General features: G+C 36.2%; 1 protein-coding gene across 1 annotated transcript; it reads left to right on the top strand.

Moving 5' to 3' along the window:
* Window positions 1-13,564: 13,564 nt before the first annotated feature.
* Window positions 13,565-14,407, top strand: LOC125075510. Its single transcript, XM_047687224.1, has one exon. The coding sequence runs from the start codon at window positions 13,565-13,567 to the stop codon at window positions 14,405-14,407; it is 843 nt and encodes a 280-aa protein (XP_047543180.1).
* Window positions 14,408-16,464: the final 2,057 nt, after the last annotated feature.

The raw sequence follows: 16,464 nt of genomic DNA on the forward strand, positions 1-16,464 counted from the left end.
AATCAACTTTATTTCCAACCCTATCTTAAGATAAAACAACAATTATAATCTAATACTGTAGGTGACTAGTAAAATTTTAACGATATAATATAACGAGTCAGTCTTCTTAGATTTCACATTCACATATAGATCAATTATTTTAATAAGTAACTTTATAAAATCTAATATCATCTAGACACGCGGTAGCGTGTCAGCCAAGTACAAGTAACAGAACTGACAAGCAGCACCGTGTGTAATATTACACGAACCATTTGGAGCCACTTTTGACCTCCTCATAAGTCAAAAACCATTTGACATAAACGTGTCAAAATTGGTGACATAAACGTGTTAAAATTGGCTCATATATTGAGACTCACGAGATGCATATGAGTTCCAAATTTCATAAATGCATCTCAAACGGTTATTTATAATAATAATAATAAACAGTTATTGAGCAAATTACACTACTTTCACACAACATAAACAACGAAACATAACAAAATATCACTTATCCTAAAATACATCAAACAAAAGAAATAAAAAATAATAATAACTAAAAATACAACTACAACAGAACAAGTTTTGAGAGTAAAAAATTAATAATTAAAATAATATAAAACAATAAATAGTGTGCAGCAGTGTAATTTAGCCAAAAGGAGATCCACTCAGTGAAAAATAGAAACATAGTTGCTTCTACACTAATTTTCAGTGGTCTCCTAATGCTATTGCGGAACTGACAGCGGTAACAATAAAAGAGCGATATTAAATCGATGCAATAAATAATAAAAGAGGAAAATATATATATAAAATTAACATAATAATAAAGGCAGCATTAAACATAATTATTACATAGGTACGAGTATATCTGTCGCACTTGCTACGCAGAGTGCGCCGGAACGCGCGGGAGCAGGGCGCAACCTCTTTCTTAATTATACGTAAAATTGTACATAATATTTTAAGTGTTTTTAATGCTCACGCGCCCAGTCGGCCCGCGCAGCCCGCAGCGTCTGACGCTTAACCGTAAGCATGTTGTTCGCTTAATTAAAAATATTCAAACGAACACAGAAAAATACATACAGCGATTTGACAATAAATTATAGTACTACGTTTTTAAGTATTTGGAAAATACAATATAAGGTAAGAAGTATTTTTATGACACTAAATATATATAAAATATATGTGATTATAGTAAAATTCAGTTTTATTCGCATATATATTTAATTACACGCTAACATAAAAACCCAATATCTTAATTTATTTCGCTTTATCTTAAAGATATGGATTGAAGAACTAAGGAATTATGAAATAGGAGCGGTTAAGATGACATCTCATAAAAAACAATGCAGCTAAGCGTGGAAGCCAAGGTCATGGGATCACCAGGCGATAACGTGATTTTTGCCTATAGCAATCGGACCGCAAACCAAACGGGTTCGTGTCGTAAAATTATAATTAATTTAATTTTGCAATATACGTATACTTGAATATTAACATAATTTATATTTAAATTTTGTCAACGACATATAAATTAATTTTGTATATAAATTTACATACCCATGTGTATAAATACAAATATAAATAGATAAAATAAATAAATAAAAAAAATAACTGCGATTGAATTAAATGAATAAAATTAAATGTCTAGTTTAAGAATTTTTTTGTTTATCTAATAAATATAATCTATACTTATAGCGGAAATTTCTTAACGATTTCAGGTCACGAATAGGAGGAGGCAGGTCATTCCAGCACCTGGTGGCGCAGTACCTGAAACTTCCTCGGAATGCCGCTGTTTTATGGATTGGCATTTTCAGCTTAAACAATGACGCTCTTGTAACATGCTCACTATTGTTATTTTTTAACCACTGTAGCTTATGATAGAGGTAAGGTGGAATCTGATATTTTATAACACCAAAAAGTAATGTAGCGAAATGTGCTTGCGTACGGTAATTCATTTTTAAGATATTAGCAGTGTTTAAATATGGTGTGACATGTGTACGCGGCGGAATATTGAAACAGTAACGAGCGCAGGCGTTCTGCACTCGTTGGATGATTTTTTTTAGTACGGGAGAGTAAACGTGGCCCAATAACAGCATCAGCATAATTAAATTTTGACAAAACTAGTGCCTCACATAATCTTATACGAACTTTAGTACTAATAGAATCCCTGATGTTATAAAGTATTTTTAATCTATAAAAGCAATTTTTTGCAATATTGTTTACATGTTTTTCAAATCGAAGGTCCTCATCAAATAGAACACCTAGGTTTCGCGCTTCGGACACTCTGAGGATGCGTTCACCGTTTATCTCCATAACAGGATCATAGCTGCTTATTATTTGAGTTTGACGCTCTGTACCAAAAATCATATACTTAGTTTTATTAGAATTAATTGATAGCGTGTTTGAGTGTGACCAGCGTGCTAATTGGTCCAAGTCATGATTAAGTTGTTGTAGGGCCGTTTGTGTGTTGCATGGTCTAAAAGAGATATATAACTGCAGATCATCAGCATACAAATGGTAGTTGCAGTATTTTATTTGCTTAATAATATCTGCTATATAGATCGTGTTCAAAATCGGTCCCAAGATTGAGCCTTGCGGAACTCCTCTTGTAACCTGACGTACATCCGATTTAGCAACATTGCCATCCTCTAGCGTTATCTCAACAGATTGGCTGCGGTCAGTCATGTAACTTTGAAACCATTGTACTGCTTTGTCGTCGAAACCATAATATGACAGCTTGGAAATTAACAGTGGAATATTTATAGTGTCAAACGCACGAGAGTAGTCCAGAAGCACCAAGATAGTACCCTCCCCCCTGTCTCGAGCAGATAGGATATCATCTACAACGTTTGCTAATGCAGTCGTAGTTCCCCTTCTTTTTCTGAACCCAGATTGTTTGTCTGGCAAAATATTGTTAAATTCTAAATAGCCCCTGAGTTGATTACATACTACTTTTTCAAGAATCTTAGACAGACACGGGAGAATGCTTATAGGACGCAAATCCTTAAACTCTAAAGGAGCATCGAACTTAGGTATAGGTCTGACAATAGCCCTACGTCAGAGATTTGGGTATATACCTGTCATAAAAGAGGTGTTGACTATTTTTGTTATCAACTTTAAGGTATATTGAAGAATGGGCAATATCATATCGAGAGAGATGCCATCTGCACCAATGGCATTTGCAGTCAAAGTTTTAATGTGTTTAAAGATCTCAGACTCTGATACTACCTTTAAGCTAAAATTTGCATCACTAAATTTATTTTGTTGATAGTATTCAATTTCTAATTGACTTGCATTGTGGCTACCAGGAACTGTAAGAAAAAAGGTATTCAGTTTATTTGGATCACGCAAATGTTCCGGTAGTATACAGTCACTTTTTCTATGAATATTAACATTAAATTTGATGTGTTTCCATAGAATCTTTGCGTTATTAAGATTTTTATTAACATAAGTTTCAAAATAAGCTTTTTTCTCATTTTTGATTGATAAGCGTACAAAGCTTTTTAAGTCTTTATAATGATTAATGTGGGCATCTACTTTCGTTTTACGAGCTCTTAAGTGTGCATTATCCCGTAGTCTCATCATAAGCTTGATAGTAGATGTAATCCAGGGATAATGACGATGTTTAACGTGCAGACATTTCAAAGGTGCAAGAGTATCATAAATCCGTCGAATCTCTATATTAAATTCGCCCACCATGTCATCTACACTTTGAAGTTCAGCAATGCAGTCCCAGTTGATAAGTGCAAGACATGTATCTAATTCATTTGGATTAATAGATTTTATGTCCCTGTAGAAAATTTTTTTTTGGAGTAAATTTATCTTTACTAACAGTAACCTCACAAGATATGAATGAGTGACTGCTTAGAGTGCAGATATAATCAACCCAGATCTGACAAACACTTGCATCGGTACAGAACAAATCTAGGAGAGTTTCGTTATGATTTGTGAAATGCGTAGGCTCACTAACGTATTGCGTTAAATTTGAATAGTTTAAAAAGTCAGTAAGTGATTTATGGTTTGTATTATTCTTATCTAAAAAAATTATATTAAAATCTCCAACAATGATAAATTGGTCACGCCATGAAAAAGCGGATAATGATTCGTACAACGCATCAAAAAAATTTTGTACGTTTAACCAAGGTGGCCTATATGCGGTTCCTATTACAATATTCTTACCTTTGCTTTTATAGCATATCCACATCTGCTCAACCGACGGAGAGGGAGGGTGGCTGAGGGTACGAACATTTAGACCTTTCCTGACGTAGAAACCTACCCCGCCACCGCGTATACGCAACTCTGGTGGCCGCGGTATATGACGTAAGCTGTATCCTGGTATACTGGGCGCACGTCCCTCTTCACCGGCTCTCAGCCAAGTCTCATTAAGGCCTAGAATGTCCACATTATGCCTTTCTACAGCGACTATTAGCTCTTTGTGATTAGTTCCAAGGGAACCCGGGTTTAGGAAACCAATTTTTAAATTTAGTGGCCTTATCATTTTATAATAAATATGCTAATAAAATGGAGATGAAGTATCGAGATAATATAATAATAATAATAATAATAATAATAATAATAATAATAATCTTTATTGGCTGAATAAATTACACTACTACAGACACAAAATGTATAGTAATTAAAACAGAACAAAAAGACACTTATTCTATGTAATACAAAAATTATACACAAAACAAAAAATGAAAAACAAAAGAGAAAAAAAAAAGAAAAAAAATAACAAATAAACAAAAATTACTTAGAAAAGAAATAGTAGTAGGTATGTATAAGTGCGCAGCAGTGTAATTCAGCCAAAAGGAGACCACTCAGTATACGTAGAAACATGTTAGCTTCTACATTGATTTTCAGTGGCCTCCTAATGTCATTACTGACAGCCGTTGCAGATAAAAGATATAATTTAAAAGGAAAAAAAACAATATAAATTTATAAAAATTGAACATGAAGGAACCAAAACATAGAAAGTAAATTTATATAATATAAAGAACTAAGGACAAAAAAATTATGTTTAATTGTCGCGCCAGCGCTCAGCGGCGCGGGGCGTATCGGGGCGCGCGGGAGGACGGCATAAGCGATATTGGGTTTTATTAAGTATGAATGCAGCGTCTGACAGCAAACACCGTATTTCCCGCGCGCCGCTCGCTTGTCCCACATTCACGAACATTACAACAAATGCAAATAGTGACACAATTAACATATTGATTCAAGGTTAAAATTGGACAGAACAATATCAGGTAAGAAATTGTATATATAGTATTCCTTGTTGTGTTTACACACATATTGACTTGGCCAATGATTAATATTCTAGACATTAGTAATTTATCTTGCCTTCTTTTTTTTTTAGGTTAGGGATTTAAAAGTTACATACAAGCAAAGGAGGATAGACGGTTACAGTAAAAAACGGGCGGTTAAAACAGTGGAAGTGTACGAGGAAGCCAAGGTCAAGGGATGAGTTCCCCAAGCGCTGACCAGACCTAGCCTATTGCTTTCGTGCCGCAAACAGACAGGTTCGCGTAATTCGATCTTTAAAAATATGTAATAATTATATATGTATATATTCATACACACATATATAGATACAAATACATACGTTATTGTTACACATACTCATTGTTAGAGAACCAAATTAAATAAATTAACAAATACATATATGAATTATATAACATTTTGATTAATAATAATAGGCAATAATTAACTACAATCTTTTTGTTTTTCTAATAAAAATAATTTATATTTATGTCTGAAATTTGTTATTGTTTTCAGGTTACGAAGAGGAGGAGGCAGGTCATTCCAGCACCTAGTGGCGCAGAACCTAAAGCTTCCTCGGAAACTCACCGTTCTATGTATTGGCATTCTAAGTTTTATCAATGACGCTCTAGTGACATGCTCACTATCATTATTTCCTAACCACTGTAATTTATGATAGAGGTAAGGTGGAACCTGGTATTTTATAGTGCCAAAAAGTAACGTAGCGAAATGTAATTGCATACGATAATTCATTTTTAAGATGTTAGCATTATTTAAATATGGTGTGATATGTGTACGTGGCGGTATTTTAAAGCAGTAGCGAGCGCAGGCGTTCTGGACTCGTTGGATGATTTTTTTTGTACGTTCAAGTAAACGGGGCCCTATAACTACATCTGCATAATTAAATTTAGAAAGAACTAACGCCTCACAAAGTCTAATGCGTACTTTGGTAGAAATGGAGTCTCTAATATTATAAAGAATTTTTAACCTATAAAAACAGTTTTTGGCAATATTATTTACATGCTTTTCAAAACGAAGTTCCTCGTCAAATAGAACACCTAGGTTGCGCGCTTCAGTCACCCTTTGTATACGTACACCTTTTATATCAATATTTGGACCACAATTACTAATAATTTGAATTTGCCGCTCTGTACCAAGTATCATGTATTTAGTTTTGTTAGGGTTCATTTCTAGCGTGTTTGAAATTGACCAACGGGCTATACGATCCAAATCTTGGTTGAGTTGTTGCAAAGCTGCTTGTACCTTACATGGCTTAAAAGAAATATACAACTGCAGATCATCAGCATACAAGTGATAGTTGCAGTGATTAATTTGTTTTACAATATCAGTTGTATAAATCGTAAATAAAATTGGTCCTAAAATAGAGCCTTGTGGTACTCCTCTAGTTACATGCCTTATGTCAGATTTAGCAACACTCCCATCTTCTGACTTAATCTCTACGTATTGGCTGCGGCAACTCATATAACTCGCAAACCATTGTACAGTTTTGTCGTCGAACCCATAATATGACAGCTTTGATATCAACAATGGAATGTTTATGGTGTCAAACGCACGAGAGTAGTCTAGGAGTACTAGTATAGTACCCTCGCCCCTGTCTCGAGCAGATAGGATATCATCGACAACGTCTGCTAAAGCAGTCGTAGTCCCTCGATTTTTCCTAAATCCTGATTGTTTATCTGGCAAAATTTTATTTAACTCCAAAAAGTCTCTTAGTTGATTGCATACAACTTTTTCAAGAATCTTGGACAAACATGGTAGAATGCTTATTGGACGTAAATCTTTAAATTCTAAGGGCGTGTCGATCTTAGGTATAGGTCTTACAATAGCTTTGCACCAAAGATCTGGGAATTTGGATGTTAATATGGAGGAGTTGACGATTGCAGTAATTACCTTTATTGTGTATTGCAGGGTTGGTAATATCATGTCCAGAGAGATCCCATCTGCCCCGATTGCATTAGAAGTTAATGTTTTAATAATTTTAAAAATTTCGGATTCTGTAACTGTTTTCAAGTAAAAGCTTGCGTCACTAAATTTATTGCGTTGAAAATATTCAATAAGTAATCGATCCGCATTTAGACTACCGGGAATTGCAAGGAAAAAATTATTAACTTCATTTGGGTCACGTAACTGTTCTGGTAGAATCAGATCACCTTTTCTATTGATGTTAACATTATATTTAATGTGTTTCCAAAGAATTTTTGCATTTTTTAAATTTTGATTAATAAAAGTTTCGAAATAAGCCTTTTTTTCATTTTTAATTGAAACACGAACTATATTTTTCAAATCTTTATAATAATTAATGTGCGCGTCTATTTTACTTTTACGTGCTCTTATATGCGCAATATCCCGTAGTCTCATCATAAACTTAATAATAGATGTGATCCAGGGATAATGACGGAACTTAGAGTGCAAGGATTTTAGAGGTGCAAGTGTGTCATAAATGCGTCGAATCTCTGTATTAAATTGCCCTACCATATCATCTACGCATTGAAGTCCGGCAATGCAGTTTCAGTTCACAAGTGCCAGACATTTGTCTAATTCACTTGGATCTATAGATGTAATGTCCCTGTAAAAAAATTTTTTTGGTGTAAATTTATCTCTAGTTATAGTGACGTCACAAGATATAAATGAGTGACTGCTTAAAGTGCATACATAATCAACCCAGACCTGACAAATATCTGCATCGGTACAAAACAAATCTAAGAGAGTTTCACTGCGATTTGTGAAATGCGTTGGCTCATTAATGTGTTGCGTCAAATTTAAACTATTTAAGAAGTCAGTGAGTAATTTACTGTTTTTGTTATTTTTATCAAAATAATTAATATTAAAATCTCCAATGATGATGAGCTGATCCCGCCACGTAAACAAGGATAAAGTCTCGTACAAAGCATCAAAAAATGTTTGTACACTTAACCATGGTGGCCTATATGCCGTTCCTATTACTAAGTTTTTACCTCGACTTTTATAGCATATCCACATCTGCTCAACGCAAGGGGAGGGAGGGTGACTGAGGGTGCGAACATTCAGGCCTTTTCTGACATAAAATCCTACGCCGCCACCGCGTGCGCGTATGTTTTGTGGGCGAGGTATATGCTGTAATTTGTAACCCGGTATAATAGGAGCACGGCCATCTTCTCCAGCCTTCAGCCAAGTCTCATTTAGGCCCAGAACGTCCACATTATGCCTTTCTACTGCGACTATGAATTCCTCATGATTAGTTCCTAGAGAACACGGATTCAGGAAACCAACTTTTAAATTGCGCGGTCTAATCATTTATAAATAAAATTGCTAACTAATGTTACCTGTTGAAATAGTAAAAATAAATTAATGATTTTAAAATATTCAATTAATAATACCAAGTAACACACAATGTAAACAATACCTCCTTGTATTTTATAGTTATATGGGCTCAGTATGTATAATGTCTGGTTGTTGTATATTACACTGCTGCGAGAACTTATTTTTAAGACCTTAAGTGAAAAAATAATCCAACTAACATTAATAGAATATAATTTTAAAAAACAAACTATAAAATAAATCTTCCTACCTATTAATTTCATTAAATATGCTATATATATTTTTACAATCATCGAGATTAAATCAGAGCTCAAACCCGTGTTGATACAAAAACCTTAGAAATATCATTTTGTGTTTTTATCCTTTGAGCCGCAGTATCTTTACTCCGCCGCGCATATATTCGCCCCTCGCGGGTCCAAATATAACGCCACCCATTGCGACGGCCTTCCTCTCGTGCATGATAGAACAAGACACGGTTTGTTTTTGTCAGACGCTCATTTATATAAAACCGCTTGGGTTCCTTGTCTATTTCAAGGCCCGTTGTATCAGCCCCGCGTCGCACGCGCGCCGCTCGCAGTAGTTGATCGCGAATCGAGCGGCGCGCTAGTCGCACTACGATAGGGCGCGGGCGAGATCGTTCACCGGTTTCATTATAAGCCGGCCGCGGTCCTGAGCGTTCAACGTAAACAACGTCGCGCTCGTCCAAGGTGACTCCGATTTTACTTGCAATAAGGCCTGTGACATGATGCAGATTTTCCTCATTCCGTTCTGTGATACCTGTAATCTCGATGTCGTTTAATAGACACGACTGTTCGCGCTCATTAAGATCCGACTTCAACTTGGCAAAATCTTCCAGTAAATGGCTCTCTGAAATGGTGCACGGTGCTTTATTCTCAAGTTGAGTCAATCGTGCTTCTACGCTGTCGACCCTTTTACCTACTTCGCTTAACGTACCTTTTAATAACGCGAGCTCCTGCCTAAACGAAGACACCTCATGCGTCACTGCGGCCAATTCAACCCGAAGGAGCTTCATTTGGTCTAAAAGTGAGCTCACGATAAGTGGATCTTCAATTCCTGACAGAGATGGGGGAAGTTCGGTGTGTGATACAAGTTCCCCTTGCGTGGAAGCTGTGTCGGTGACTAAAGCAGGAGAACACGGCTTCGGCTTACAGCCCTTACAAATCCACTTTGGTACCCTTGCATCTGGGCTGGAGTTCATTACACAAGCTCGGTGGAATAAACAGGAGCACCGTACACATTTCACACTATCGGCCGCAGCTAAAAACTTTCCGCAGCTACTGCATTTATTTGCCATTTTCGTTATGGTTATGCACGTGTAAATAACCAAATACTACGAATAGTTGTATTTTATATCGTGTTTATACGTATATATTAAATTGTTATGCAGTATGTATAAATCAGAGATGTAATCTATTTTGGAATATAAGGTAATTGTTTTTTTTTTTTTTTACACTTTTTTACCGTTTTAAAGTTATTATATTAGATCACTTGTAAATTTTTGCACTTATTGTTTCGCTAGTGAAATACGGTGAAATAAATAATAATAAATTAAGTTTGAAGTTTTATTTTATCACTGCATATACATATAACACTTGCATAAATATGTCAAACAATTCAACGACCGCCGCACGCAACGGCCCGTACGACCTGAACTAATATAAATAACATTCAATAATAATAATCGATTTGATGGCGATTTACAAGTGTACAAAACAGTTATTTGTATATTATATTTATATGAACCTATTATATATACTGTCTGGTCGCTATGTATTACACTGCTGCAAATATTTTTACTAGAATCCTTATAATTAATATGAAAACAATTAACATAAATATACAACAAAACGATCAGAAAAATTAAGAAATAAACCTTTTCAGGTGCTATTATTATAAAATAAACGTTAACGTTACGTTAAAGCCTTAGATGGAGTACATCTTATCAATTTAGATCCAAGTCAAATCACTGCACAAGAGAGCTCTATTGTAGAGTACAACCGTCTGCGCATGTTATACCGCCCCGACTTGACCAAATTAAGTATAAACAGAAAACTCAACATTTCAGAAGTACAAGAAAATATAGAACGTATTACAAAAAAGACAATTATACCCCGTAAACGTAGGAAAATAGAATAGTTTAACAAAAACCATTTTGTATCAATTTTGTTATTAATAAGTACCTATTACTCATTTATATACAAAAAGTAGTGATATCCCATCAAAAACATAAATGTAAAAATGAGAGCCAAGTCCAATATTATGATATTTATTTATTTATATATTTATATAAGGATCTCCAACAAAAGATACACATTATACAATTATAAACAAAACAATGGTAAATGTTACAAAAATTGTGCTCTTTCAATTACAGGAGACCACAGCTTGCTAATTTATGTGACTAAGCAAAACATAATAGTTAAAAACTAATATTAAAAAAAAAAAAAAAACAAGTATTAGAAAAAAAAAAAAAAAAACAGCAAATATTAAAACATTAAAGGTACCTAATAGCAATGACAAAAAACAGCAGCAATAGTTATTTATAAAAATAAAAATATCAACAAAGTGTCAAAAAAGTGCTTTTGCGAGACATGTCTTGTAATTATTCAATTTAGGGTTGAAAATATCTAACTCGGCATGTTGTTTTGAAAGAATGTTGTATAGCCTGCAGACTCTTGGCATAGCAGCATAATGCCCTAGGTTCGTTTTAGACGGGGGGATGTAAAACAGTGAATATTTATTTTTTCGAGGAACATGAGAAGGTATGTTAAACCGGAGTAATTGTAATAAATCACTACAATCGATTTTTGAATGCACAATTTTGTATAGTGCTGTTAAGTCCATCATCCTCCTACGACAGCTTAATGAAGTCATCTGATAATGTTTGAGCCATTCAGTGTAGTTAGGTAGTTTCTTCGCCAAATTGTCTCCGTAGGAAAGATGGTAGAGGAAACGCTTCTGAACGCTTTCTAATCGTTTCACGAAAATTTCGTAATGTGGGTTCCAGATTATACTATTATATTCTAGAATTGGACGGACAAGTGTATTAAATAATATTATTTTAACTGACTGCTTTTTAAATTCTTTGCTATTTCTTAGTATGAAACCCAATATTTTGAAAGCTTTGGATACAATGTTCAAGATATGAGTATTGTATTTCAGCTCCGAATCCAGAATAACACCTAAATCTCGTACATTATCTGACTGAGGAATCTGTTCGGAGTTAATATAGTATTTGTTCGGGTTGACAATTTTGCTGCGGGTAAACTGTATATAATGACATTTTTTTGTGTTGATTGTCATCTTATTTGTAGAGCACCAATTGACCAGTCTATCAAGGTCTTGTTGTAATTTATGCATGTCGTCGCTGTTTTTGATAGTTTTCATTACTTTTAGGTCGTCTGCAAATAGGAAATATTTTGAGTTTCGGAAACATTCAGTTATGTCATTTATAAAGATATTAAAAAGCAACGGACCAAGATGCGAGCCTTGCGGTACTCCCGAAAGTGCGCAGTAAGTGTACGAGCTATGGCCGCTGATGACAACTTTAGATACTCTGCCATACAGATATGATTGCAACCAGGCTAGCAACTTACCACAACCAATACAGACTTGCGAGAGTTTTTTCACCAAGATTTTGTGGTCAACTTTGTCAAAGGCTTTACTGAAGTCTGTGTAGATTGCATCAGTAGGGATACGTTTATCCAGATGATCAGATAATATGGACGTGAAGCTTAATAAATTGGATGTTGTTGACCTCGATTCAATACAACCATGCTGGTGAGAGGTTATTTGCTGCTTCATATATGAAGATAACTCCTTTCTTATCATTTTTTCAAGGACTTTTCCTAGCGACGGTAATATAGAAATTGGCCTATAGTTGGAGACAAGGTTCTTATTGCCATTTTTATAAACTGGAACAATCAGTGCTTTTTTCCACAAATTTGGGAAAACTCCATCTTTGAGAGAGCGATTAAATATTGCGCATACGGGTGAAGCTAACGATTTAGCACATTTTTTTAAAAATACTGGTGGAATATTGTCACATCCAGCACCTTTTCTAGTATCAAGAGACTTTAAGGCTTCATATACTTCTGATCTATCGAATGAAATATTCGAGATGCAATCCACGTTGGGTGTGGTTTCGTTGTCAGTAACAGTGCTTTTGTTGCGGAGAGTTACAATGGTACGGGACAGTGAGAGCAGATGGTCAGGCTGGGGCGGGCGTAAAGGCGTATTAGTATTACTACCCTTCGGTATTTTATTCAAGCAATCAGGACATTTCCAGTGTGGGGATCACCCACACATTTATATATATACACACACGCACAGACACCACATATATTATAATAATATTCACATTAATTTATGTATACATTATTATTACAGGTACTCACGTTAATATATTTTATTAAACTGTGTTTATATTATACATAGTTATTAATACACTATATATTTAATATTATTTATAAACGCGCTGTTGTTCTCCCGCGCGCCGGCCGGGGCGTTCGTCAGGGCGCCGTCTGAAGCGCCGGTATGTTTAACGGTCACCGAATACCGTTAGTCGCCGCTCGTACGATGCGCAGGCGCCGCCCATAAGGTGGAGCTACCGCGTACGGCGTATGGCTAGTCGGATACACGTCTTGACGCCATTCGCATGTCGCTCGCGCTCGCGCCGCTTAAAAACTCTGCTTTTACGTTGCCTTTGTCCTGTGCCTATACGTACTATCTGCTTTGTGTTATTTTTGTTTATTGCGTGTTACTCTTTGTGCTTGTACTCTCTATTTCCACTATATTCCTCCTTCTGACATTCTCTCTGTGCCGTGCTTTGTTTTATGAACTTTTTTTCGTGTATTTTTTCGTTTTGTGTATACCCACGTGAGTTATCATTTGCCTACCTCACACCACCAGCCGCCGGAGATTGTAAGGTAATCACTAAAACCACTATTACCTACACTGGTGACCCCATTTTGAATACCGAGTGGAATACAAGATGGCTACTGGGTGTGGCACTAAGGACGATCAGACGGGCGTAGAAAACGCCGCGTCTGAAATTTGCAAAGTGGGCGTGCGAGTTCCACCATTTTGGCCGGACGAACCTGACATCTGGTTCGCACAACTGGAAGGCCAGTTCATGATCGCAGGCATCACCAACGATGCAACAAAATTCTTTTACGTCGTCTCACAATTAGACCGGCAATACGCACGCGAAGTCAAGGATATTATTACCAATCCTCCTGCTCGGGATAAATACGAGAAGCTCAAATCAGAGCTAATCCGAAGATTGAGTGCTTCAAATGAGAAGAAGGTGCAGCAACTCCTGATGCACGAGGAACTGGGTGACCGCAGACCGTCACAATTTCATCGGCATCTCCAGGGCCTAGCAGGTCAAGAAGTGACGGACGAGTTCCTGCGCACCATCTGGACGAGCCGACTTCCTGCAAACATCCAATCGATACTAGCAGCTCAACCTCATGCGAGTCTGGACACCCTAGCCGACCTCGCGGACAGAATCCACGACATTGTGCCGACACCCACTCAACATGTCGCTGCGACGAGCAGCACTAATCCAGGATCCAGCATCGAGTCTCTGGCTCGAGAAGTCGCTGAGCTACGTAGGCAATTACAAAGCCTCACTACCAGAGACCGCAGACCCAGGTCTCTCAGCAGGACGAGGAGCCGTCCACGCTCGCGGTCAAACTCCAGGTACCGTAAGTTCCCGCTTTGCTGGTACCACTCTAAGTTCGGCAGCGGAGCCAAGAAGTGTGTCCGTCCCTGCGACTTCAAGGCGGCGGAAAACTTTTCAATTTTTTTGTTCCGTGCTCATAACTCTTAATCGTTTATCAGTAATATTCGCACAGAGTGTATCATAAAATTTATGACATTTTGAACATTCCAAGCCATCCTTATTCTTCGTTGCATTTAAACAGCCAGCGCAAGTTTTTGTTGACATTGCTTAAGCGTTCAAGTGCAATAGAATTGAAACTTAAATATAACGCTAAAAGCAGCTTCAACAGTTAACACACAAACAACGTTTAACAGTCGTGAGCATATGAAAGCGATACTTGCGCTAGTTAGTTGAAGCGACACGACACGAACGCACTAATAACAAACCGCTGCACTAAGTTTCTTTGTTCACATCAATTTATTATTTCAAACACTCTCACTTATATTTATTTGACACTGCTACAACTGAATGTATATGATTTAACTGTGTTTAATCAACTAAAGTTCACTAAAATATTGATACAAATTGTACTATAACTATTTAATTCGGAATTATAAAAGACAAACACTAGAGAACACTTGTTGCTTAGTCAACGTACGGTACGTATTTTTTATATATACCTTGGTTGTCGACTTCAACGACAAAAGAAGTGAGATTGGTGGTAGGGCTTTGTGCAAGCCCGTCTGGGTAGGTACCACCCACTCATCAGATATTCTACCGCCAAATAACAGTACTCTGTATTGTTGTGTTCCGGCTAGAAGGGTGAGTGAGCCAGTGTAATCACAGGCACAAGGGACATAACATCTTAGTTCCCGAGGTTGGTGGCGCATAGGTGATGTAAGGAATGGTTAATATTTCTTACAGCGCCTTTGTCTATGGGTGGTGGTGACCACTTAACATCAGGTGGCCCATGTGCTCGTCCGCCAACCAATGCCATAAAAAAAAAAAAATGGGTGACAAGTACAATAGTCCTTCCTGAAATTTATTTAAAACTACATAATTTGATATAGCTTAAACTAGCGCACAGAGTAGACGTGTTACAGATTTTTAAAAAATATTAAATAAAACATTCAGTGAATTGTGACCCATAATAATTAAGTTTTAAGAATATCTTTGCCTAAGCAAGTGTTACGTTCAAAGACGATAATAATTTTTTGCATCGATGCGGTAACCGCTCTTCACCTCTTCGGGTAAACGAGACGGGACCTTAAGTGTGTAACTCTTTATCTCACTCACACGAAATAACGCAAGTGTGCATACAAATCGGTAATGAGTGCACGAAGATCGCCGACTGGAAGTGGCATCGGACTTGGCGGTTCTCACCCAAATCTGTCAACTTCTAATATGGATACTGATTCCGCCAACTCCCAAATAACTTTTCGAAACAAACAAAAACAAAATGATGACAGCGACTATATTAAAAATGAATTATCTGAGATAAGAAAACAAATGACTGAAATGATGTTGGCTTTAATGTCTACAAGTAATATACAAAAAGAAAACATAAACAAACTCTGTCAAGATGTTGCTGCAATAAAAAACCAGGTAAACAACATTAGCATTACCATAGATAAAATTATTATATATCAAAACAATTTAAAAACTACAGTAGAAAACCTAGAAACTAACATGAATAACACGAAGATAAGAGTAGAAAAGTTAGAATCTCATGCCAACCAAATAAATAACAATTTCTATGCATCTAATTCCAACCATAATAAAATGTCCTGTGAAGAAATATTCTCAGAAATTCATGAGCGTCACGCACGATCTAAAAATATTATCATTGCTGGAATTCCTGAGGCCCGCATGTCTGTTCGCGACAAACAAGATAGTGATAAGCACGAAGTAGTTAAAATTCTAAAAATGATTAATAGCAATTGTCCTGAACCTTTAACAATATATCGATTCGGAAAGCAAAAGACAGATAAATCTCGAAACATAAAAATATGTTTGCCCTCCGAAAAAGCAGCAAAAGATACACATACTGCCTAATAAAAGTAATCTAAAGAATGATAGAATCAAAATATTTTCTGATCAAACACCATATAATCGGAATTACTTTAAAAAATTACATGAAGAACTTAAAACCCGCATCGATAATGGTGAAAAAAGTATTAGAATTAAATATATAAAAGGAACACCTAAAATAATTAAGACCTTAG

This window comes from Vanessa atalanta, chromosome W (assembly GCF_905147765.1).
Source record: "Vanessa atalanta chromosome W, ilVanAtal1.2, whole genome shotgun sequence".
Taxonomy (NCBI): Eukaryota; Metazoa; Arthropoda; class Insecta; order Lepidoptera; family Nymphalidae; genus Vanessa; species Vanessa atalanta.